The sequence below is a fragment of the Mobula hypostoma genome, chromosome 3, assembly GCF_963921235.1.
Source record: "Mobula hypostoma chromosome 3, sMobHyp1.1, whole genome shotgun sequence".
Classification (NCBI taxonomy): Eukaryota; Metazoa; Chordata; class Chondrichthyes; order Myliobatiformes; family Myliobatidae; genus Mobula; species Mobula hypostoma.
Window position 1 is genome coordinate 204,856,095 of NC_086099.1, and position 24,936 is coordinate 204,881,030.

Consider the following 24,936-nt stretch of genomic DNA (forward strand, 5'->3'; position numbering starts at 1 on the left):
GAACTGGACACAGTACTCCAAGTGTGGCCTAACCAGAGTTTTATAGAGCTGCATCATTACCCCGCGACTCAAACTCTATCCCTCGACTTATGAAAGCTAACACTCCATAAGCTTTCTTTATTACCCTATCTACCTGTGGAGGCAACTTTCAGGGATCTGTGTACATGTATCCCCAGATCCCTCTGCTCCTCCACATTACCAAGTATCCTGCCATTTACTTTGTACTCTGCCTTGGAGTTTGTCCTTCCAAAGTGTACCACCTCACACTTTTCTGGGTTGAACTCCATCTGCCACTTCTCAGCCCACTTCTGCATCTTATCAATGTCTCTCTGCAATCTGCAACAATCCTCTACACTATCCACAACACCACCAACTTTGTGTCCTCTGCAAACTTGCCAACCTCAAAATTATGAAAAGTAGAGGTCCCAGAACCGATCCTTGTGAGACACCACTAGTCACACCTTCCAATCCGAATGTACTCCCACCATCACGACCCTCTGTCTTCTGCAGGCAAGCCAATTCTGAATCCACCTGGCCAAACTTCCCTGGATCCCATGCCTTCTGACTTTCTGAATAAGCCTACCGTGTGGAACCTTGTCAAACGCCTTACTAAAATCCATGTAGATCAAATCCACTGCACTACCCTCATCTATATGCCTGGTCACCTCCTCAAAGAACTCTATCAGGCTTGTTAGACACGATCTGCCCTTCACAAAGCCATGCTGACTGTCCCTGATGGGACCATGATTCTCTAAATGCCCATAGATCCCATCTCTAAGATCTTTTCCAACAGCTTTCCCACCACAGACGTAAGGTTCACTGGTCTATGATTACCCGGACTATCCCTACTACCTTTTTTGAACAAGGGGACAATATTCACCTCCCTCCAATCCTCCGGTACCATTCCCATGGACAACCAGGACATAAAGATCCTAGCCAGAGGCTCAGCAATCTCTTCCCTTGCCTTGTGGAGCAGCCTGGGGAATATTCCATCAGGCCCCTGGGACTTATCTGTCTTAATGTATTTTAACATCTCCAATACCTCCAACATCCAATACAGGGTTCTGAGTTGGATGATCAGCCATGATCATACTGAATGGCAGTGTAGGCTCGAAGGGCCGAATGGCCTACTCCTGCACCTATTTTCTATGTTTTTACCTCCTCTCTTAATATTAACATGCTCCAGAACATCAACCTCACTCACATTGTCCTCACCGTCATCAAGTTCCCTCTCACTGGTGAATACCAAAGAGAAGTATTCATTGAGGACCTCGCTCATTTCCACAGCCTCCAGGCACATCTTCCCACCTTTATCTCTAATTGGTCCTATCTTCACTCCTGTCATTCTTTTGCTCTTCACATAATTGAAGAATGCCTTGGGGTTTTCCTTTACCCGACTTGCCAAAGCCTTCTCATGTCCCTTTCTTGCTCTCTTCAGCCCCTTCTTAAGCTCCTTTCTTGCTACCCTATATTTCTCAATAGACCTATCTGATCCTTGCTCCCTAAACCTCATGTATGCTGCCTTCTTCCACCTAACTAGATTCTCCACCTCACTTGTCACCCATGGTTCCTTCACCCTGCCATTCTTTATCTTCCTCACCGGGACAAATTTATCTCTAACATCCTGCAAGAGATCTCTAAACATCGACCACATGTCCATAGTACATTTCCCTGCAAAAATTTCATCCCCATTCACATCCGCAAGTTCTAGCCTTATAGCCTCATAATTTGCCCTCCCCCAATTAAAAATTTTCCTATCCTCTCTGATTCTACCCTTTTCCATGATAATGTTAAAGGCCAGAGAGCAGTGGTCACTGTCCCCCAGATGCTCACCCACTGAGAGATCTGTGACCTGACCCAGTTCACTACCTAATACTAGATCTAGTATGGCATTACCCTAAGTCGGCCTGTCAACATACTGTGACAGGAATCCATCCTGGACACACTTAACAAACTCTGCCCCATCTAAACGCTTGGAACTAATCAGGTGCCAATCAATATTAGGGAAGTTAAAGTCACCCAGGATAACAACCCTGTTATTTTTGCACCTTTCCAAAATCTGCCTCCCAATCTGCTCCTCGGTATCTCTGCTGCAACCAGCGGGCCTATAGAATTACTCCCAATAGAGTAACTGCTCCCTTCCTGTTCCTGACTTCCACCCATACTGACTCAAAGGAGGATCCTGCTACATTACCCATCCTTTCTGTAGCTGTAATAGTATCCCTGACCAGTAATGCCACCCCTCCTCCCCTTTCTCCCCCCTCTCTATCCCTTTTAAAGCACTGAAATCCAGGAATATTGAGAATCCATTCCTGCCCTGGTGCCAGCCAAGTCTCTGTAATGGCCACTACATCATAATTCCATGTATGTATCCAAGTTCTCAGTTCATCACCTTTGTTCCTGATGCTTCTTGCATTGAAGTACACACACTTTAGCCCTTCTACCTGACTACCTTTACACCCTTTATTCTGTTTCTCTTTCATCAAAACCTCTTTATATTTTAGATCTGGCTTTACTCCATGCACTATACCTGTTCTCGCATGACCTTTATCCTCCTCCACCTCACTATCTGCATTAACACTCTGGTTCCCCTCCCCCTGCAAATCTAGTATAAACTCTCCAGAGCAGCACTGGCAAACCTTCCCACAAGGATGTTAGTCCCCCTCCAGTTCAGGTGCAACCTGCCCCGTCGGAATAGGTCCCACCTTCCCTGGAACAAGGCCCAATTGTCCAGAAACATGAAGTCCTCCCTCCCGCACCAACTCCTTATTAGATTTCAAACCCCACCAACCCCTTCCCCAAATTCCCATCTTCATCAGTTGAGCTAGGACTCTTTGATATCGTACTTAATCCAACACCACCTTGATGTCAATGATGACTACTTGCATTTCACATCTGGATTTCATTTCTATTGCTCACATTTGGACTAAGAGTGTAACGAACAGTTGTTAAGCAATTGCCACTTGATAGCAATATAATTCACACATTATATTCTATTTACCAAATCACAGTCCAATTACTCTTGCAACATCCTGTGTGGGTTTCTTCCCATAGTCCAGAGATTAATTTGGTAGGTTAATTTGTCATTGTAAATTGTTCCGTCATTAGGCTAGGATTAAATTGGGGGTTGCTGGGCAGCATGGCTTGAAGGGCAGCAAGGGTCTATTCCACATTGTATCTCAATCAATAAATAAAACCGCACAGTTCTCTGCACAACTTGCTTTCCTACCCACTTTTACATTTTTACTTTCTCATATTTAAGGAAACATTTTTGGTTGTCTAAATAAAATTAGGGTAAAGCGAGAAATTGCCCTTTGAAGAATTGATTGTAATGAAAACAACAGAAATGATTGCACAAAAACTTGAGAACTAGATTGCTTAAAAGTAATGGGAAGCTACAGAACACAAATCATCTGACAATACAAGAAAAGTAGAATTCATTCTTGGGAATACATACAGAAAGTCAAGAATTTTCTGTCTCACTCAAAATAGAGCCATTTTTTGGTTATGGAAAAAATAAGGGTAAACGATTATGGATACAAGAATACGGGCACAATAAAAGCCAGTTCAGAGGGATTACTGTTCAGCTCAATAGGCTCTGAAAGCACTTTTAGCCTCCTAAGGGAAAAAGTACTAAAAGGAAATTGAGAACATATGTAACTTAGATTCCCAACTCATCACATCATGACCCACCATCTAATCAAAATGATGGAAACTGCCCAAACACCTGCAGTTATCGCCATTCCAGACTTGAGGATGAATGGATATATGGAGAAAACTGGAGGTTGAACTTGCATTTAATACTTAGAATATCCGGAAACAGCAGTTCTATTTGAAGAAATCATTATAGCAATTTCTAAGAACAACAATATTGTACAGAAGAACATTGCTGCCAGTCTAAAGTTTGCTAAAGACCAGGTGAATAAGCCAGAAGGCTATTGGAAATATGTTCTGTGAACTGATGAATCCAAAATAGAACTTTATGGCTTAAATGAGAAGTGTTATTTTTGTGAAAAGCAAACACAGCACAAGAACCTCAACCCATCTGTGAAATGTGGTGGTGGCATTGTCATGGTTCGGGCTGCTTTGCTGCCTTGGGACTGGGATGGCTTGCCATCATTGATGGAACGATGAATTCTGAATTGTACCAGCAAATTCTACAGGAAATTGTCAGGGCATCAATCCATAAACTGAAGCTCAAGAGAAAGTTGGTCATGCAACAAGACAAACAACCCCAAACATACAAGTCAATCTACCAAAGCATGAGAAATCTCACATTTTGGAACAAAAGAGTTAAAGTCCTGACCTTAATCCTATAGAACTGTTGTGGAAGGACCTGGAGCAAGCAGTTCATACAAGGGTGCCCACCAACATCCCAGAGTTGAAGCAGTTTTGTAAGGAGGAATGGCTTAAAATTCCTGCAAGCTGATGCACAGGACATCAGTTACTGAAATGTTTGGTTGAAGTTACTGCTGTACAAGGGGGTCACACCAGTTACTGAAAGCAAAGGTTCACACACTTTTTCCAACAAATACATGTAATATTAGATAATTTTTCTCAATAAATATGTTTTTGTGTTATTTAATTGGGATCTCTAGCTAGTTTTAGGGCATGTGACGATCTGATCACATTTTAGGTCATATTTAAGCAGAAATAAGAGAAAATACTAAAGGGTTCACAAAAAGTTTCTGGCAACACTGTACATTCAGCTGTCAACTTCCAAAGTCAGAATACAACGATGTTAAAAGAACAAATACAGATAGAGGACCAGAATTTGTCAGTATTGTACACAACTCAAAAAAGTTGCATTTTCTTATGAAATAGGAGACAATTCAATACAACAAGTCATTGATAACACTTGCACAAATATGAGAGGAGAAATGCAGAAATCTAATCCAAAAATAGCATACAACATTGAAGCATCAACTACTCTTGAAACACAAAAGGCATTTAGGAGTCCATGCAATATTCTAGGACATACAATAAAATTCATTTAATAATGAGTGAAGTTCACCTAATGTGTGCATTGCATTCACTTTAAATAGTGCAATTGTTAACAAATAATTTTTAAGTGTTTATTTGTAAAGGCAACAAGATGGAAATCATTTCAAACTGGCAATGCATCATAGATTCCATCAGTAACAAATTCAAAACTTCAACAAGTCTCCGGTAATGGTTGCAGGTGTACTATTCACATTGCCTCATTTGATTGCCTTATCTGAACAATTTTCCAGTTGTTTTAATCACATAAGCAAAAGTTCAAGGACTGCGAAGCATGCAGGCCATGTGTTTGAAATTCTCAAGCGAACCATCTTCAATAGAACAGGAAACAGATTAAAACTTGCTACATGAAGAGGACTAACTGATGGGTGGCTAATAATTGGAGCATTATGTTATCTCTAACTGGGCAGAAAATTCCTAGAATTTGCTTATTTCAGATTTCAGGTTTCTGCAGTAAGCCAAGTCTTCCATGGATCAGTATCATGCACTTTTGCCATACTTAAAATATACATCAATGATGAATACCGCATCATGTCTTTTGGTCTTAAAGGCAGCAATGCAATGAATTACAATATATTACTTCTCACACTTCATCCCATCAATACCTACTCACTTACTGCCCTGAAAAAAAAATTTCCTTTCATATTTAGCCACTGTTGACCATTCCTTCAGGCACTATGTTCCAGATCACTGCCACTAGGTGTACCTAGAAGCTATGACATGGAACATTGCAACTCAAGCACCTTAGGCACAAGGAGAAAAAAAAGTATTCTCCTTGTGGATCACCTTATTCTCAGGTCACTGTCCCGAGACATCTACCTTTAGTCATCAATACTAAGCTTACAAGGACATCAGCTGGCATTGAATCCAAATCAGCACATTTGGTTTTATTATAGCCAGTGGCCTACTAAAAACAATTACAGTTACTTCAAAGAACTGCACATCTCAGGTCTGTCTGATGCAAACTCTCTGAAATGTTATAAATTAAATTAATGGTGTTTATTTTTCCTATGAAGATTCATCACTATACTTCTCCATGTTACATCTTATAGGGACAATGGAAGGTGAAGTTGCTGAAGTAGTCAGCTGTGTATATACACCTATTGATGCTTCTGGACACATCTTCAGTGATGTTCCTGGAATCATCGGGTGTCTCGGGTCTTTCAACATCATACAACCTCCTCCATGTGACCCAGCCGGGGCTGATCAGACCCCAGCTTGTGTCCAGATGGCTAGCTACTTATGACTCCATGGCTCCCCTCTTTTGAGCCACAGCCATCTTGAAGCCCTCTCTGCTGCATCAGTGGTACTGTGGATGGCTCTCCTCTTCCTCTCTCCCTCGATGCCCAAAATGCTGAAGGCTCTAACTAAAGAATGGGCTACGAATCATGGCTTGCAGCTTCCTATCAACCCCTTCCTTCGCCGTTGCCTCCAGACTTTGGTTAATATCTTCATCAAACTGCTTCCACAGTGAAGTCATGTTATCTGCAGGCCATTTGATCCACCTCCTGTTAGACTTCAGGTTAGAGGGATTAGTTTACAACACTTGGAGGTTCCGGGCACTATGGGGTGACTCCGGGCCTGATCCCTCCTTCGTCTCACCAGGTTGGACACCTGCACGTCGTGCTGCTCCTGCTCCCGCCAAACACTTCATCCTCGCTTGGTGGATCTTCAAGCCGCGATCGTTCTTGCAGATTTTGCCACATGAACACTGCTTCCTCATCGTCGTTTGTTCATTGCCTGGGTCTGATGTCCATCCGACTGGGGTGCTCATCCTCCCCCACTCTTGGGCACCCCTGGGGGTATCTTTTCCTTAGATTCTTTGTAGCTTTTGTGGGGGTCCTCCTCTCAGAGGACGCAGATTGGGTTGCCAGCCGTTCTGCCCTGGTTGCCGTCTCTCCGGGCTGTCACTGACTCTCCAGTCTTCACCACTCTTTTCGCGGTTGTCACCCAGTCTTTCCTAGTTGTCACTGATTAACTCAGGGTGTAAGCTGTGTACATACATCTATTGATGCTTCTGGACAGATCTTCAGTGATGTTCCTGGAATCATCGGGTGTTTAGGATCTTTCAACATCATACAACCTCCTCCAGGTGACCCAGCCGGGGCTGATCAGACCCCAGCTTGTTGTGAAAGGGTCTCAAAGACAGAGACAAAATAAGTTTGTTGCAAAGTTATAAGTTTTGCGGCATCAGAATACATACTTATAAATAGAAAAAAAAATAAATGACCTGCTCATCCACAGCTAATTTTCTGCTATAATTTGCACACTATCTTTTCATCTACATTCCTATGGAATACTTTGAGCTGCTAAGAACAAAAGGAACTCAAATGAGAAGTAGGCCATTTGGCACCAAGTCTATTTTATCATTTAGTATCTCAAGCACCATTTTCCAGCACTAATCGCCATACCCCTTGATTCTCCTTATTTATGATCGCATGTTAGTAGTTTGAGGAACAGCCAGAAATGCTAGACGAAATAAATAGAGGATTCGAAGGTATTTAACAGAAACTTTGAGAATTGGTCACTGACCAATATTGCTCCTTCAACTATCATTACCAAAAATAACTGTTTATACACTCACTTGCTTTTTGAAGTGCATTGATTCAAAAAAACACCTGGCAGTTATATACATAACTCCAACTGAATGTGAGCGATAATTCAAAGGCTGAAGTGCTTTGAGATGTTATCATACATAAAAATAAAGCACAGCATGACAATCTTCTCATTTTACACTAAATTTCAATAAAATATTAAAGGCAAGCCACCAAGAATCTGGTAACACTGAAGGATGGACCCCAGTCGGATGGACATCACCCAGCAATACAGAGTTCGCTGTGAGTAATGTAATGATTTAATTTGTAAACCTGAATTACAATAAGTTCTTAAGAAACAGGAGCAGGACAATGCCAATTGGACCCTCGAGTCTGCGGTACCATTTAATAAGATCACAACTGATCCAATCTTGATTTTAACATTTCGCCTCCACTTTTTGTCCATACCCCTCCAATCCCCTGCAGCTTTAAAATGGCTGTCAAATATATAGAATGCAAATTTGGATATTTTTGTAGGAAATACGCAAGACTTAAATAATGTTAATATGCCTATATTGGTATTTAAGATACCAGAGTGCCTAGAATGCAAATATCACAGTAATTAAGAGTTGAATTGTTTTGCAAACTAATGCCATCTTGTGTCTAACAGTTTAACATGGAATTGTTTACATCAGTCTGTCTGGATGACAAAAGTAATGACAGGCTCCAGCTTCCTCACAATCTAAAAGATGTGTGGGTTGCTAAGTAAACTGACCATTATACATTGTGCATTGTGTGGCAGGTGAGTGGTAGAATCTGGGACGATGAGGAGAATACTGGGAAAATAAAATGGGATTGCTGATGGTCAGCATGGGCTCAGGGGGCTGAATGGTTTAATTTTATGCTGTATTAATATGATTTTTCAGGTGGGATTTGATAAGTCCCACTAAAAAAAAAGGCTGTTTCATAAAACTGAGACCCATAGAATTATGCAGTCAGCAGTAACGGAAATAGGAAATTAGCTTAATGGCAGGAAGCAGAGCAATAGTACCACTATATGTTGACTCAGACTACAGAATCATTGGTATCAGTGTCTGAGTTGCTAGTGCTGCTATTTTGATATATTTCTGATGACTTGGATCTGGATGTGCAGGGTAAAATTTCCAAATTTAGATGACACAGCATGGTAAAGGAAAACTTCAAGTAGACATCGGCAAGCTTGCTAAATGGACGACAAATGACAGATCAAATTTAATAGGACAATTTGTCAAAAGAATGCAAGACAAAGGCTAACAAATACAGATCTACAGGGCATGCAGGAACAGATATCCCTACATGTACTATTCTTTACAAGTGGTGGGGATATTGAAAATGCAGGTTGAATGCAAGATCCTGGGATTCATGCTGTTATAGGTTATACCACAGAGCCTGCAGAATGCACCAGTCAGCTTGCAACTGGAATATTGCAAATAATTCTGATCACAATACTTATGGATGAAAAGATTCTGAAGGAGAAACAGAAAATACTTGCTGAAATGGCTGCAGGAATAAGAGAGGCCAGCTTTATGTTTACGCTAATGAAGCTGGGGACGTTCTCTGTGAGATTGAAAGGATACTTGGTTTCGAATAGATAGATATACAGTTTATCAGCTAATCCACATCAGCAGAAGGCTCAAAGCCCAGGAGCACAGATTAAAAACAAATCCTGCTAGAGAAACAAGTGATGCAAGGAAAACATTACAACTTGTTTTGAATTTATATGCAAGAATGCTGGAAACAGAATTAAAGGGGAACTGCATACACATAAGAAAAAATAAGGGCTCTGGGAAAATAAGAGGAATGCTTCAGTAGGAACAGGCACATATCTGGACTATACTTTGCCTTGGACTCAATAGGTCTATGCAAATATGCTTAAAATTTTCTACTCTGCCATGCAGTAAGAGCACAATATTAAATGTGGTGTGTGTGAGCTACATGTACTGTGCTGTGCACCTTAGTCCAGAGGAATGTTGTTTCATTTGTCAGTATACATGTACATGGTTGAATGACAATAAAATTGAACTAAAGTCACTGTCAAATATCTGAAGTAGTAATTAACAATTTTCAACACAGGACAAAGTGCATCAAATAAAGATAGTAACTAGAGGAAAGTATTAATATTAACACAATTTTTTGTCAGTAGTGGAAATAAAGAATTGTTTCCAAAATTGGGCACCTTACCACAGGTCAGCAATAGCATAAAGCAAAAAATAATATGGTACATTGAGATGCTGGTTCCTTCGAGGCACTACTTACCAAACTGTCCTTCTACTCAAATGAAATGGCACCAGAAGCTGGAAATAGATATTCTAATTGGCATATCAATTGATGCACCCAAATTATGCTTATTTAAACTTGCAGTATGACAAAAAATGCTATGAACTGTTTATATGGAACATTTGTTGAATGCTCCCAATATATGACATAGCAATTTAAGTTTGTCAACAAAAAATCTCAGTTTAAAATGACATCTTTTCCATCTCTAGCTTTTCATTCCTGAGACATCTGGGCTTTCCTTCCCCCATCATTAGCCCAAATTCACATTTGTTGTACTTCAAGACACACACTAGCAAATCAGAGGCAATCTAACATACCTCCTCCTAAAAATTGCACTATTCCTCATTCACTGATTGCTCAGGTTGATCTCAGTACAGAAATTCAAGTTAAACAGTTTAATCACCATGATAGAACAGTGGTTAGTGCAACTCTATTATAGCTCAAGGCTTCTGACTTCAACTCCGATGCCCTCTGTAGGAAGGCTTATATGTTCTTTCCATGTACGCACACGTTTCCTCCAGGTGTTCCGATTTCCTCCACAGTCCAAAGACATACCGGTTAGTTGGTAAATTGTCCTGTGACTATACTAGGGTTAAAAACTGGTGGGTTGCTGGGCTCAGTGGGCCAGAAAGGATTGTTCCGTGCTGTATCTAAATAAATCTTAAAATGAGATCTGACTATATTAGATCTATTACTAATAACATTGACCTGTTCTGTGAACTACTCCTTACTTCTGAGTACAGCTATTTTTCTTAAACTTCATGACTGCATTTTTATGTAGTACATAACCCAGTTCTCTGAATGCTTACAAGAGGAATTCTGCAGATGCTGGAAATTCAAGCAACACACATCAAAGTTGCTGGTGAATGCAGCAGGCCAGGCAGCATCTCTAGGAAGAGGTATAGTCGACGTTTCAGGCCGAGACCCTTCCAAAGGAGGGGTCTCTGCCTGAAATGTTGACTGTACCTCTTCCTAGAGATGCTGCCTGGCCTGCTGCGTTCACCAGCAACTTTGATGTGTGTTCTCTGAATGCCTTCTAGCTTACTGGAAAGTAGAAATGGCCCAAAGGCTGAATCAGTCGTTTATTATAATTAAAACAAAAAACCAAAATATCCTGTACTTGCCCACTTATCCTATTGCTGGATCCAAATTATCTAAACTCTAGCTTGCCTTGAACAATTTCTAAACTTTTTTTAGTTTTACAGATACTTAAAACAAGTAACTGACAATGTATTGTAATGTATTACAATACATTAAATGCCAGCCCCATTATGCGTGACAATTTTATGGATGCTCCTTATGTCAACTCTACTTGTGTATTATTTTTGTATTTTAAAGACTAGAAATGCAGCCTTTTGCACTCCCTTCCTGTCGTCTCCACCCTACTGTAAAAAGGCATTTGTATTTCTTACTACTATTTATATTTGCTAGCTTGTAAAAATAGATTGAGCTTATTGATTTTCTCCCCCAACAAAGTGAGATACAGGAAAGGAAATTGCAACATGTACCATGATTAGATTAGCACAGAAGGCCTTCTCTGCAAGTTGTATGTGTGGTGATCTCGTCTAAAATACAATATCAAATGAGAAAGGGCAATATAGAATTTAGAGGGAAACTCTGAGCTGTACTTACATAGAACTTAAGGTGGTAATATAGATTGAAAGCTGTTTAAAGCATATGGAGTGCTTAATTTCATAAATGTATGTATAACAAAGCAAAAATATCGAAGTTTTTGAGAGTGTAAAAGATTTGCTTATTATGAGGGAATATCCACCTTGGAATTCAGAAAACTGTAGATTTCAATTTAAACTTAATTAACCAATGCTGTATTCAGGGGATGTTACATAATGGAGGTGTTGTTTTCCTGGACTTTTAAACTAAGCTCTCTAGATGGGTGTAAATATAGAAGAAAGCACCTAACTCCGAGTGGAGTCATCGGGACGCCGTCATGACAGCGCTTTTTTTTTAGCAGGCCGAGTTGCTAGCTCGACGCTCAACCCAGCACGGATGGAAAGCGTGCAAGGGAGCTGTCTGGATTCGAACTTAGGATCCTTTGCCCCGAAGTCCGGCGCTGATGCCACTACGCCACCAGCCAGGTGTAAATACAGTTATTTTGTAAAGTTATATCCTTACTATTATCTACACCCCCCCCTCCCCGCCCACCAACCCTTAAAATAGAGGACTTGCTATAGGTGGATTTGTCACTACATTTCCTATATAATGGGAATGACACAGTTTCCCACTGATTAAAGGGCATTTGTGGGATGTGCAGGGGTGCAGAAAGCACCACACAAAAACAAATTATTTCCTCCTACCAACTTGTACCTCCAACACCCCTCCCCCACCAAATATCACCTTCATTCCAGTACTTCAAGATTTTGTTGCAATACAACTTAATTAGTAAATGGATCCAGCAAAATGCTGTCTTTGCCATTCTTTGGGCATGGTGAAATGCATACTATGAATTAAATATCTAAGAGGTGATGAGGTATTGAGTCCAGCAAGTGAGTAAGTCTTTGAAACTGAAAGATACAGGCAGTTCCCTGAGTTATGAACGACCGACTTACCAATAAAGGCTGATTTATACTTGTGCGTATGGGCTATGCCATAGGCCTGATGTATACTTTTGCATAGCCCTACGCTGTAGCAAGCATGCGTAGATGTGTCTGCGTCACTCTGCAATTCACCGCCAAAACACTAGTTGGCGGTGGGGTTTCTATGCCACTGTGTTGAGTTTCTTCGTGAGAGACTGGACGAGGAAATGCATTTCAAATATTTTTGGATGTCGGCATTGGTTCATCGTCTCTAACCATTTATTTCACATCAGTGTATAGGCATGGCGGAGAAAAGTAACCAGAAATGCGATGCTATCAAGCGGACCAATCACAGTTGCTGCGGTTTGCGCTGCCGCGATGCGCGAGTTACATTTTTAGGGAGGTGCACATCACCCTACAACATAGGGTTCGGCGTAGGATACGCGGTACCTACAGTGTACATTTGACACACAAGTATAAATCAGCCTCAACTCATTCTTACAAACGGCCTGCCACAAAACCTATTATATTGAAAATTCAAGTTTAATACAATGGTTCGTAGTAACGAACGCACGCACTAATACCGGATTACCTGATCCGATTTACGTACAAATTCGTTCGTAACCCGGGGACTGCCTGTACTAAGTTTCTGAAGCTAGAGATACAAATATGTCATTTATATATGTTATTCAATATGGATTTGAACTCCTGGTCAGCAAAGGATTTAAAAGAAAACACATGATGCAAGACGGACCAGAATTTTGTAGTAATAAATTATAGCCTTGTTTTTGATGTTGATAACAGCAGGCTGAAGTAATTCCTGTTCCATTATTTTGTGACATTGCACATTCATTAGTTTTTTTAGGCTTTGGGCAAAAGAAGATCAACTGTGGAGTTTTGTAGGTGTACAACTACGTTTTCCGAAGTAATCTATACAGTGCAAGCTATCGGAGAAATGAAAATTAACCGACCATTGGTCATGAAATATCAGTCCTGGCAAAATAGTTTCCAAATTGTTTTAATGCTGTTGGATTAAGGATTCCCCGTATTTGCATTCAACTGGTGTTTTCAGTATAGAACTATTTCACTATTCAAGACCAAAATTGCAGGTCAGAAATTGCAAACATTTTGGATTCTTCTCTGTATGTTTCTTGACTTTGGACATCAATGGTCGTATGCTTTATGTAGTTTTTTTATATTGACCTTTCAAATCAACTGCCCAACTTGGTGAGAACTACCCATTTACCCTACCCTAGTTTACTATAGTTGCCTACAACTCAGACCTCTGAACTCTCCAGCATTTGGAGAGTTCTCACTGGAAAATGCTCTGTAAATTCATCTACATTTAAATGCATAGAATCAATGACGCAGTAAAAAAAAGTCTGAGGTAAGGCACCATTCCTAGATGAGGTGTCAAGGTCAAGACTGACAGGTTAGGAAATGAGTCCAAGAGAACAGGTACACATAGTACAAAGGGTGGAGACTTAAGAGGCAAACCACCTTAGTAATGAAGTCAATATGGTGACTGCAGCAACAAGTTAGGAAAGCTCATTAAAAAGGTTTCCAAGAGAGCAGAAGCATTATTAATTCAGTATCTGAAAGTGGGTTGACATAGGTAGATGCCATGATCTTGCTGAATTCAGCAGTTAGAATGCAGCAAATAAAGGGCAGTGGAGAGAGCATTAAAGATTTCAGTCTTGTCACCCTTCTTTTTGTAGTTCAAACTTTCCAGGAACTATTTTTAAACAAAAAAAAATAAAGACATACTTTGTTATCCTGTCCAAATTTGCAATTTGTTTCTGATTTCGGATGACTTCAATAGCATTCCAGAGCCGCTGGACCACTTGAGAGTCTGACAGCCTCCGTTTTGTTAGACGAGCCATGGTCTTATCTAGTCAGTGAGCTGCATCAAAAGAATAAAAACAACAGGGTTAGTCAAGAGTAGTGGCACTGAGCTAAAACCCTGCTCATTTATTCAATTGCAGAAGGCTAATAAAGTGAAGATTATGATTGTGGATGGCTTTTCTTTTTATGGTGCAAAATACCAAAAAAAAAATTTGGAATCAAAATCATTACACCTCAAAAATTGTGGAAGTCATGGCAAGTAATTTGAAAGGAAAGCATAATCCAAAGTTTGGACATGCATGAAGATATTGCCCCATAACATTAAGGGCTTTTATACAGACTTCACAAAAGCTGGCAAATTTAATTCCTGCACATAATTTATAACTGCAACTTGTATGGAAAAATATTGCTCATAACATGGCTATTGGGTTACCTTCAGAATAACTGGTTGCTACTGGAACACTACCAATTTTTCCATTTCACTATTCCCATGCCAGCCCCGAGTTACGAACGCCCAACTTATAGACACGCCTCCATACAAAGGATCTATCATAACAAATTCAAAAGTCTGACATACAAACATTCATTCCTACAAATGGCAGAAAAGGGTTCTTCTCTCTTTTAGTTAGTCTTTTAAAAAAAAATCAGTCTTGTGTGCATTTAATGCTATTCATTACAACACTATGACTGAGAGTGATGTTAGTATATTTCTAGACTCTTGGCCAAAATCCACATGGATCCCTGTAAAAATTCATTACCCGAGGACAGCCTGTACTCTTACATTTCTGGCCTACAGGAAAACCCAGCTAACAAGAAACAGTATCTGAAATGAAACAAAATATTCCACAGTTCTCCAAGTGTTGCAATATTAAACACCATACGGTTAGGGCAGGTGTCCAAAACCTACCTCTGATCAAGTTTAAGGGTAAGCCATAAAGGTGAATAGAGTTAGAGAAGTGGTAATTCTAAAGCTCAGTCAATGGAAGTGAAAGAACAATCACTAGTGATCAAGGGGAATTCTGCAGATGCTGGAAATTCAAGCAACACACATCAAAGTTGCTGGTGAACGCAGCAGGCCAGGCAGCATCTCTAGGAAGAGGTACAGTCGACGTTTCAGGCCAAGACCTTCGTCAGGACTGGCAAAGGGTCTCGGCCTGAAACGTCGACTGTACCTCTTCCTAGAGATGCTGCCTGGCCTGCTGCGTTCACCAGCAACTTTGATGTGAATCACTAGTGATAGAGGAATTAACATTGGGGTTACTGAAGACATCAAAATTGCTCCAAGAGAGGTACAGGCATCATTCCATAAAATTAGCCACTAATTGGAAGTGGTACGAAGCAAGGCTTGTCTTTATCGGTCAGAATACTGAATACAGCACATGGCGTGTCTTGCTACGGTTGCATAAGGCCGCATTTACAGAACTACATACAGTTCTAGTCACCGTCTTCAGAAGGGTGCAAAAATCTTGAGGATGTTACTGGAACTGGAGTGTTTGAGTTACAAGGAAGGGCTGGACATTCCCTGCTAGACCAGAGGAGACCAAAGGGGTGACGTGGGAGGTTTACAAACTCATGAAAAGAATAGAGAAAACACACACACATACAAAATTCTGTGCAATACAACTTTATGATGGGGGAGGAGGGAAAAGGAGGTAGGGTTCAAAGAAAATAGAGATTGGAGGGGTTACAAAAGAGGATACAAAAGTCAGTCCCTGATGGTGTACCTGACTGGGTATTGAAAGCCTATGCCTACCAACTAGCTGAGTGTTCAAGGACATTTTTAATCTCACTACTGCTTTGTGGTTCCCAGTTATTATGAAGCCCTTTGAGAGAGAGGTCATGGCTAGGATTAACTCTTGCTTATGCAAGGACCTATACCTCCCGCAAATCACCCATCATCACAAGTCTACAGTGGACAATCTCACTGTATCTCATTCTTTGGAGCACCTATGCCAGTGGTCCCCAACCTCTGGACCGCGGACCGCAGACCGATACCGGGCCGTGAAGAATGCAGCAGTAGTTGGAACACACCCAGCACATCTTTAAGAAAAAAGCCAAAATAAACAAGCTAATTAATTAGATGCCGCCTGCCATGTAAATGTCGGCCCAGATCAGAGGCGACGCAATCGGCAATCGCCTCTGATCTGGGCCGACATTTACGTGCCGGGCGGCATCTAATTAACTAACTTGTTTATTTCGGCTTTTTTCTTAAAGATGTGCTGAGTGCGTTCTGGCTACCGCTATACCCCTGCATGCTTCGCGGATCAGTATCGGTCCACAGCCCGGAGGTTGTGGACCACTGACCTATGCAATCATCAAGATTACATCAGGTTGCTGTTTATCTACTACAACTAAGCATTCAATACCAACCCAATTAACAAGCTTCAAAATCTGGGCCTCCATACCTCCCTCTATAACTGGATCCTCAGTGATAACATCTCCTCCTGACAACATAGGCACACCACAAGGATGCATGCTTAGCCCAATGCTCTAAACTCTATACATTTGTGACTAAACACAGGTTAAATGGCGTTTATAAAACCTCAGATGGTAACAAAGTGGCACACTGGAGTGAGACAGATTAGCTGGTTGAGTGGTACGGCAACAACAATCTCGCACTCAACGTCAGCTAAGTCAAAGAAACGAATATGGACTTCAGGAAGGGCAAGTCAGGAGAGCACACAGCAGTCCTTATGGAGGGTTCAGCAGCGGAAAGAGTGAGCAGCTTTAAATTCAGGGGTATCAACATCTTGGAGGACCCGTCCTGCGCCCAACACATTGGCACAATCACGAAGATAACTTGCCAGTGGCTCTAGTTCATTAGGAGCCCGAGGAGGTTCTTGCACATCTATCAATAAGCAGTGGAGAGCATCCCAGCCATGCATGGAAGCTCTAAAGCACAGTACGTGAAGCTAGGGATTTGTAGACTCAGCTTCATCATGGGCACAACACACCTCACCATTGAGGACATCCTCAGGAAGACGGCATCCACCACCATACAAAAGAAGTCCTCTTCTCATAAGTCAGAGAGGTGGTACAGGAGCCTGAAGACCCATACTCAGATTCAGAAATTGTTTCTTCCCCTCTGCCTACAGAATGGTCTATGAACACCATATTAACATTCCTTTATTTTGCACTAGTTTTGTAATTTAATGCAATTATATTGTCTTAACACTATTGCCACCACAAAACAAATTTCATGTCACAAGTGTGAAAATAAACACCATCCATTTGCAGGTACAGCCTCACTAAGGGCTTGCATGCTTTTAAGACATGCTTTCAATTTCTTCATTGCAAAAAGCACTTGCCTTCCCAAAGTCAGGTTTAAGGCAAGTGGTAGGAGTGTTGAAAGGAATGAGGGGGAAAGATTCTTTGATAGATATCTGGAATGTGATGGCAAAGGTATTTAGAGAGATGCTTAAATAGTGAGGTATCAAGGGATTCAGTCCCAATTGTAGCAAATGGGATCAGGGTAGATTGTCAACATGGATGCCATGAGCCAACACATTTCTGTACCTCTCAAATCCTTCTTTAAAACAAAATCCATTTACTTAAAGAAAGGGTTATTCGTTCTTCCTGCCAATGTGTATTTTTGTACAAATCCACACCATCCACTGCAGGAATAGTAGCCTTAATTTCATTCTCTTCACAACCCACTTCCCCTCTTGGTTTATATTCTGAAACACTTTCCGATACAAGATCAAGCACCCTAAAAATTAATTGTTCTTCTCCATAGATGCTGCCTGTGCTTCTCCAGCATTCTTTTATCTTAGTTTTCCAACATCTGCAGCATTTTACGCTTGCATTTTTATGATTGGTTCATAAAACAGCTGAGTCTCAACACTGTGGTAGCACTCAACCCAGTGTACCACTTCATGAGCTATCGCTTTCCAATCCGAAAAACGCCAATTCACACCCACTGCTTCTTGTTCATTACCAATACTCACTAACGCATTACTCAACTGCTACAGTCCTAATCTTGTTCAATATTCACTTGTGACACTATCAAAATTCTACTGAAAATCCAATATATTTAATCCTCCTCTATCTACCCCACCAATTACATCTTCAAACGCTCTAACAATTTTGTCAGTGATTTTCCTCTCACAAGTGTTGATTCTGCCTAATGCAAATTTTTAAGTGCACCATTTCCACATCAATAATCAACTTTTTCATAACATTTTTAAATACAGTCAAGCAAGGGAATCAGTGCAAAAAAGGATTAAATCTTTCTTTAATCATTTTCCAATATCAGAAGCTAAAAAGGCAAATTTCAAAGCAATAAAAATCACTCAAAATAAAAGAGCAAATTTCAAAGCAATAAAAAACACTCAAAAAGAACATATTACCCCTGAACTAAGAAAAATTGGACTAATTAATATCGTCTTCATGTGCCTTGCACGTTACACACTTGGGTGATCATGGCTCTCCACATCAAACAATCCCCCGCAGCGTCAATGACATCTCGCAGAGGTAGATCTGTTAGTTCCTTCATAGTGTCCAGTAATATAGCAAATCAAAAAAGTATATACATTTGGAACTGTGTGCCCAATATATCATACAGTAAACAATAGTGGCTAGTTTTAATTCACACCAATAGATCAAAGATTGTCTCAAAGCCAAGAAAGGAAAATACATTCAGTGGCCCCTTCACTAGGTACCTCCTTACCTAATAAAGTGGCCACTGAGTGTAAGTTCATGTTTTTCTGCACACCACTGTTCTAAAGCATGGTTATTTGAGTTATTTAAAAATGCAAACACGAGGAAATCTGCGGATGTTGGAAATTCAAGCAACACACACAAAAAGTGTTGGTGAACACAGCAGGCCACGCAGCATCTATAGGAAGAGGTACAGTTGACGTTTTGGGCCGAGACCCTTCATCAGGAGGGTCCCTATAGATGCTGCCTGGCCTGCTGCATTCACCAACATTTTTTTTTAATGTGTGTTGCTTGAATTTCCAGCATCTGCAGATTTCCTCGTGTTTGCTTCTTCTCATGTCTTTTAAAGGTGGTTGGCAGTCCAACTTAAAGGGTGCATTACCGTCACCAACTAGATTGTGTTTTCCTAATATCATCTTCCAAACATAAAACTGAATCCAGGTGTCATTAAGTACTCCAAGAACTTCTCGCACTTTGAAGTAGCACTGAACCAAGAGGATGTCCTGCATTTCCTTGCCAGCCAAGAACAGCAGCAATGACCAGAATGTCCTCTCCTCCACTCCCTCCCTGGTGACCACTTCAAACCAGCCAACAGGATCTCTTTCATTAACTGCATCTCTCCCTTCCCCTCAACCTTCAATCTGGCCAAACACTCAATCACATTCCCACCAGGTCTTCTGACGACCACGCTCGACCATTCCTAGTTCCTGCGTCCTCGACCTGAACCTCTTCACCACGTCTCAATGCTTTTATGCAATTGCTGCCATATGATTGGCTGATTAGGTATCTGCTTTAACGAAGTGTACAGTGTACCTAAAGTGGCCATTGAGTGTACATTGCTCCCCTATGCTTATTCCAGAATGCAAGTGCTATCACAACCCTCACATTTTTTTGCTACAGAGAAATTACATTTAATCAGTAGCAATTCCACTGTTTAATTGATTCAAGATCAATATTTTTCATTAGATCCTGGCAGCACAATTATTGTTCATCCCTTCAGCTTTCAGTCCTTCTATCCCATACATTGTTAGCAATTACCTTCCCCCTAATTTTGTCACTCCAAACAAGAGTTTGAAAAGATGACACAACTGTAATGGGGCAATTTTCCTTCCATTCCAAAGATAAGGAAATTAAACTTGTATGAGGCCACTTAACTCATCATGCCCAATGCCAAGCCAATCCAAAACTAATCACCCTGACTCATCCTTCTGGACATTTTCCTCCCATTTCAATAACCAACTCATTCTTAGTAATGTACTCTAAGGGGCTTCGGTTGTTAATATGCCATTTCTCATAAAAGAGAGAGTGACTGTTCCCTCAACAATTACCTACCCACGCATATTCATCGTTGCATCAAGGTAGCTGTGGTAGCGTAGCGGTTGGCATGACGCTATTACAGCTCAGGACTGAGGTCAAGAGTTCAATTCTGATGCAGTCTGTAAGAAATTTTATGTTCTTACCGTGAGCGCATGGGTTTCTTCCCACATTTCAAAGACATGCTGGTTAGTAGGTTAATTGGTCACTGTAAATTGTCCAGTGATTAGGCTAGGATTAAATAGGTGGGTTGCTGGTCAGCATGGCTTGTTGGGCCTCTATCTCTAAATACTGATTTTTCACATAACCATTCTTTGTGTGTAAGAACTTAAAATTATATACTCTTACCAGTTATCAATATTTCATGATAAAATTCAACAGAAACACTATTATCTTGGGTTTTGTCTACTTGTGCAGCACCTTAAAGTGAATGCGGCCTTTCTTCTCCTTAAGATCTCTGTGATCTGAGGTGTCAAACACGTCTGAAGCAACATCTCATAGATTAACTGGGTTGTCAAAGTTTAACACTGAGTGAAAAGCCAGCCAAGAGAATACTGGATTAGTTAAATTTGGAGAAGGCAAAAGCACACCTAGGCTTAGATAGAAATAGGATGAAATAAGGTGAAGGTAGATGACACTACTGGGCAAGTCACTAAAAGGAAAATAGGATTACAAACTCAAGGTCAAATGATGGCGAAAGCTGTACACAGTCAGAATACAAAAGCTGGAGACAGTACAAGCAGCAAACCAAGTGATGGTTACAAGAGCTGAGTGCAAAGTGAATAACTGCAATCACTCACCTTTAAATGCTTCCACTATCTACAAGGTGCAAACCACCAGTGTGGTTAAATACTGACTCAAATGAGCGCCAATGCAAAGGAAAAAAAAGTGATACACTTAACACCATCCAGTCTGATTAATTTGTGTCTTGTTACCAAGTTCAGATTCAACCTACTCTATCAACAAAACGGCATAGCTGGGGCATATGTAGACTTCCTAAAACACTAATACAACTCATCTAGGATACTTCAACAGCAGCGACTTCCAACACAGTATTTAGTTAGGAAGGATAAAATAGCAATGTCATAAATATGGTATCATCTTGCAGTTTTGCACCAAAGCTTGCTCAAGTTAAGCAGTATCATTCTTTCAGCATTGTCAAAACAATACCCTGGAACACTTTACCCAGAAGACTACCATGGAATATCCATCACTGTGACCATTGCTGCATTTTTAAGGTTGACTTAAAGGTCAAGTTTAATTGTCATTGAATTATACATGAATACAGCCAAATGAAACAGCATTACTCTAAGGGCAAGGTGCAAAATACAATATTAACAGTCATACACATACAAGATAGCAAGTACATAAGAGTCATCCTGAAAAATATAGTCCAAGACCTTGAGTCCATGAATGTTACAGCAACCTGCAGTTGAATACAATAAGGTTTGTCTTCCGAGTGAACGCTGGGGGTGGGCAGTAATGATTCCAGCTTGGAAGCCATGCTAGACTGCCCCTGGCACTTCAGTGGTGCACACTGACTTCAATGGCTCTCTCCTGGGTGGCTGTGAACAGGCGACACTGTGGCTTGAGGCCTAGTCCTCGCTATGACTGAGGCCATGCAGCTACCCCCGCCATCAAATCAGTGATTCGAACTTGCAGCATTCCACATTAACGAAGCCCAACAGGATCTTGCGATCACAAGAGAAGCAACAGAGACGAACACTCGCTGTCAAGCACAGACTCCTCCAACGCCTCTCTGATGCAGCAGCAGCATGATCTGCATCGTCCGTCTCCTTCAGATCTCCCGCTGAGCAAATAGCTGATGGGTGTAGACCTGTAGCATTTTAATTTCTTAATGTCCAGCAGGGTCTTGCAATCATAAAAAAATACATTTACAAAAAATAATAAAACCTTTGGATAGCACTGTAGAAGCTTTCGTGAATGAGCACACTGCCATCTTACCGGATCCAATAAGATGACAGTGCTCCATCTATGGTGGATAGTAGACCATAATCCAAGAAAATCTGGTCACAAACCCACTCTCCACCACTATGGAAGTGCTCATTTCCAAAAACAAGATCAAGATACAAATTCTGCAGGTCCGCATGGTCAAACTAGTTTTACAGCCCATTTTTGTAAACAAGTCTGCTACGGCCTTAAAGTTAGCCAAACTGGATATAATGATAGCTTGAATTAAAAAAAAAACACTATTAGCACTAACCCCTCTTAACACAGGTCAGCCAGCAGCTGAAGAGGTTCTAAAATGTTAACGATTCAAATTCTTTCCCCACAGACACTGCCCGATGAGTCAAGTGTTTCTAATAATTTGTTCATATCTCAGATTTTTAGCATAGGCTGTAAATATTTTCATTAATCAATGCATCAAGCAGATAACTGGCAGCAATATTTTAACTTAGGAGTTTCACAACTTTTAAATCAATCAGAATTATTTCACAATATTCTTACCAGACTTTCACAAACCGCCTGGCAACACCACTTATCAGATCCAAAGACAAATTTAATATCCAATAAGGACATGGAGGCAACACAACAGCTCAACATTTATACAGCTTTTAGAATCTTTCAAGTGTAGCACTGCATCTTACATGTGGCTTTAAGAAAAAGCAATCTACAGCCTGCTATAACTATCTTCATACTTCAAACATTTAAGAAAGGTCACCGGAAGTAGAAGGGTGGTGAGCAGCCACGCATGCATGTTTGTCATACATGAAATTTAGTTTTCCTGATTAAAAAAAAAAGTATGAGGTATTAAATGCATTTATCTGCTTGTGTAGCTTTTAGAAATGCAAAAAATGCAATATATAGCATCATGTAAATAGGAAGTTGGAAATGATAAAACTTTGTGGTTAGTTCACACTAATGGGTACAGAAACGCACTACTTGCATTTATTGCAACAGCAGCAAAAGAACAAGCTTCTTTTCACTGCTGTTGCATTTGACTTTACGTTATGCTAAGCACGCCTGTGGCTACTATTTTTAAAACAATGATTAGGTTTTTAAATCAACAAAAATAAAGGCAAGACCAGAATGAGGTTCATAGCGGCTAGAATGGCAATTTCTCAAGTAATGTCCTTGAATTTCAAAAACTCTCACAAATGGAACAAATGAACTAGATGGGTGAATAGTTTAGCTCATGGGGGAGCTGCGGAGCAGACTCAATGGGCCAAATGGCCTACTTCTGCTCCTTTGACTTGTGATCTTGTGATGAAGAAGCAATAGTATCAATGATTCCAGAAGACAGGTGGGTGACCAATGTTTGGTTGATGTTCTGCTAGTGACTGTTGATGTTGTGTACTAGGATTTTCAGAAGGCCTTTGACTAGGTGCCACACGAGGCTCCGTAACAAGCTACAAGCCCATGGTATGACAGGAAAGTTGAACATGGATAAAGCAGTGGCTGATTAGCAGGAGGCAAAGTGTGAGAATAAAGGGAGCCTTTTCTGACTGGCTGCGGTGACTAGTGATGTTCCACAGGTATCCATATTGGGATATATTTTTTACATTATATGTCAATGATTTGGATGATGGAATTGACGGCTTTGCTACAAAGTTTGCAGACAATATGAAGACAGGTATTGGGGCAGGTAGTTTTGAGGAAGCAGAGAGGCTACAGAAGAACAGATAGATTAGGAGAATAGGCAAAGAAGTGTCAGATGTAATAGTGTCAGGAAGAAGGTTTTCCAAATGGAGAGAATACAAATAATGGAGGTGCAAAGGGACTTGGGAGTCCTTATGCAAGATTGCCTAAAGGTTAACTTACAGGTTCAGTCTGTGGCAAGGAAGGCAAATGCGATGTTAGCATTCATTTCAAGAGGACAAGAGTATAAAAGCAAGGATGTAATGTTGAAACTTTATAAAGCATGGTGAGGCCTCACTTGGAGTATTGTGCCCCTCATCTTAGAAAAGATGTACTGAAACTAGAGAGGGCTCAAAGGAGGTTCACAAATACAAGTCCAGGATTAAATTGCTTGTCATATAAAGAGTGTTTGATGACTCTGAGCCTGTATTCACTAGAAATCAGAAGAATGAGGGGTAACCTCATTGAAACCTACTGAATGGCAAGGTTTTGAGAGTGGATGTAGAGAGAATGTTTACTACAGTGGGAGTGCCGAAGACCAGAGCACAAAGCCTCACAATTGAATCTGTGCGTTTAGAACGGCGATGAGGAAGAACTTCTTTAGCCAGAGAGTGGTGAATGTGTAATTCATTACCACAGGAAGCTGTGGAGGCCAAGTCTTCATGCGTATTTAAGGCAGAGATTGACAGATTTTTGATGATCAAGGAATGAAGGGATATGGGGAAAGGCAGGAGATTGGGACTGAGAGGAAAATTGGATCAGGCATGACGAAATGGCAAAGCAGACTCGATAGGCCAAATGTCTTATGTCCCATGTCTTATGGTCTTAAAATGTACATGATTAGGAAGTTTTCAGATTATACTAAAGTGAAGGAAGCTCTTGATCAGCTAGAAAATAAGCCAAGGATTAGTAAATGGCTTTTAATTTAGATGATTTGAGACATTGTATTTTGGGATGTCAAACTAGGGTAGAACTTAGTGAAATGGGAGGATGCTGGGGAATGTTGTAGAACAGAAGGACCTAAAAGCACAAGTTCGGTTTGTTCATAATCACAGGTAGAGGTGAAGGCAGTGTATGGGATGCTGGCCTTCAGCTGGGGTATACGAGTTGGGATATGAGCAATTGTACAAGAT

The 24,936-nt window shown here is 40.7% G+C and overlaps 1 protein-coding gene across 2 annotated transcripts in view; it reads right to left on the reverse strand.

The window, feature by feature from the left end:
* Positions 1–24,936, reverse strand: part of zmynd11 (zinc finger, MYND-type containing 11) — a 166,158-nt gene that overhangs the window by 91,714 nt on the left and 49,508 nt on the right. The window contains exon 2 of one of the 2 annotated variants that reach the window (XM_063044399.1): positions 14,153–14,288. The exons of the other annotated variant lie outside the window; for it this stretch is intronic. Within the exon in view, the coding sequence (XP_062900469.1) occupies positions 14,153–14,268 (116 nt within the window). The 5' untranslated portion in view covers positions 14,269–14,288. The remainder of the gene's footprint in view (positions 1–14,152; positions 14,289–24,936) is intronic. 2 annotated transcript variants of the gene reach the window in all.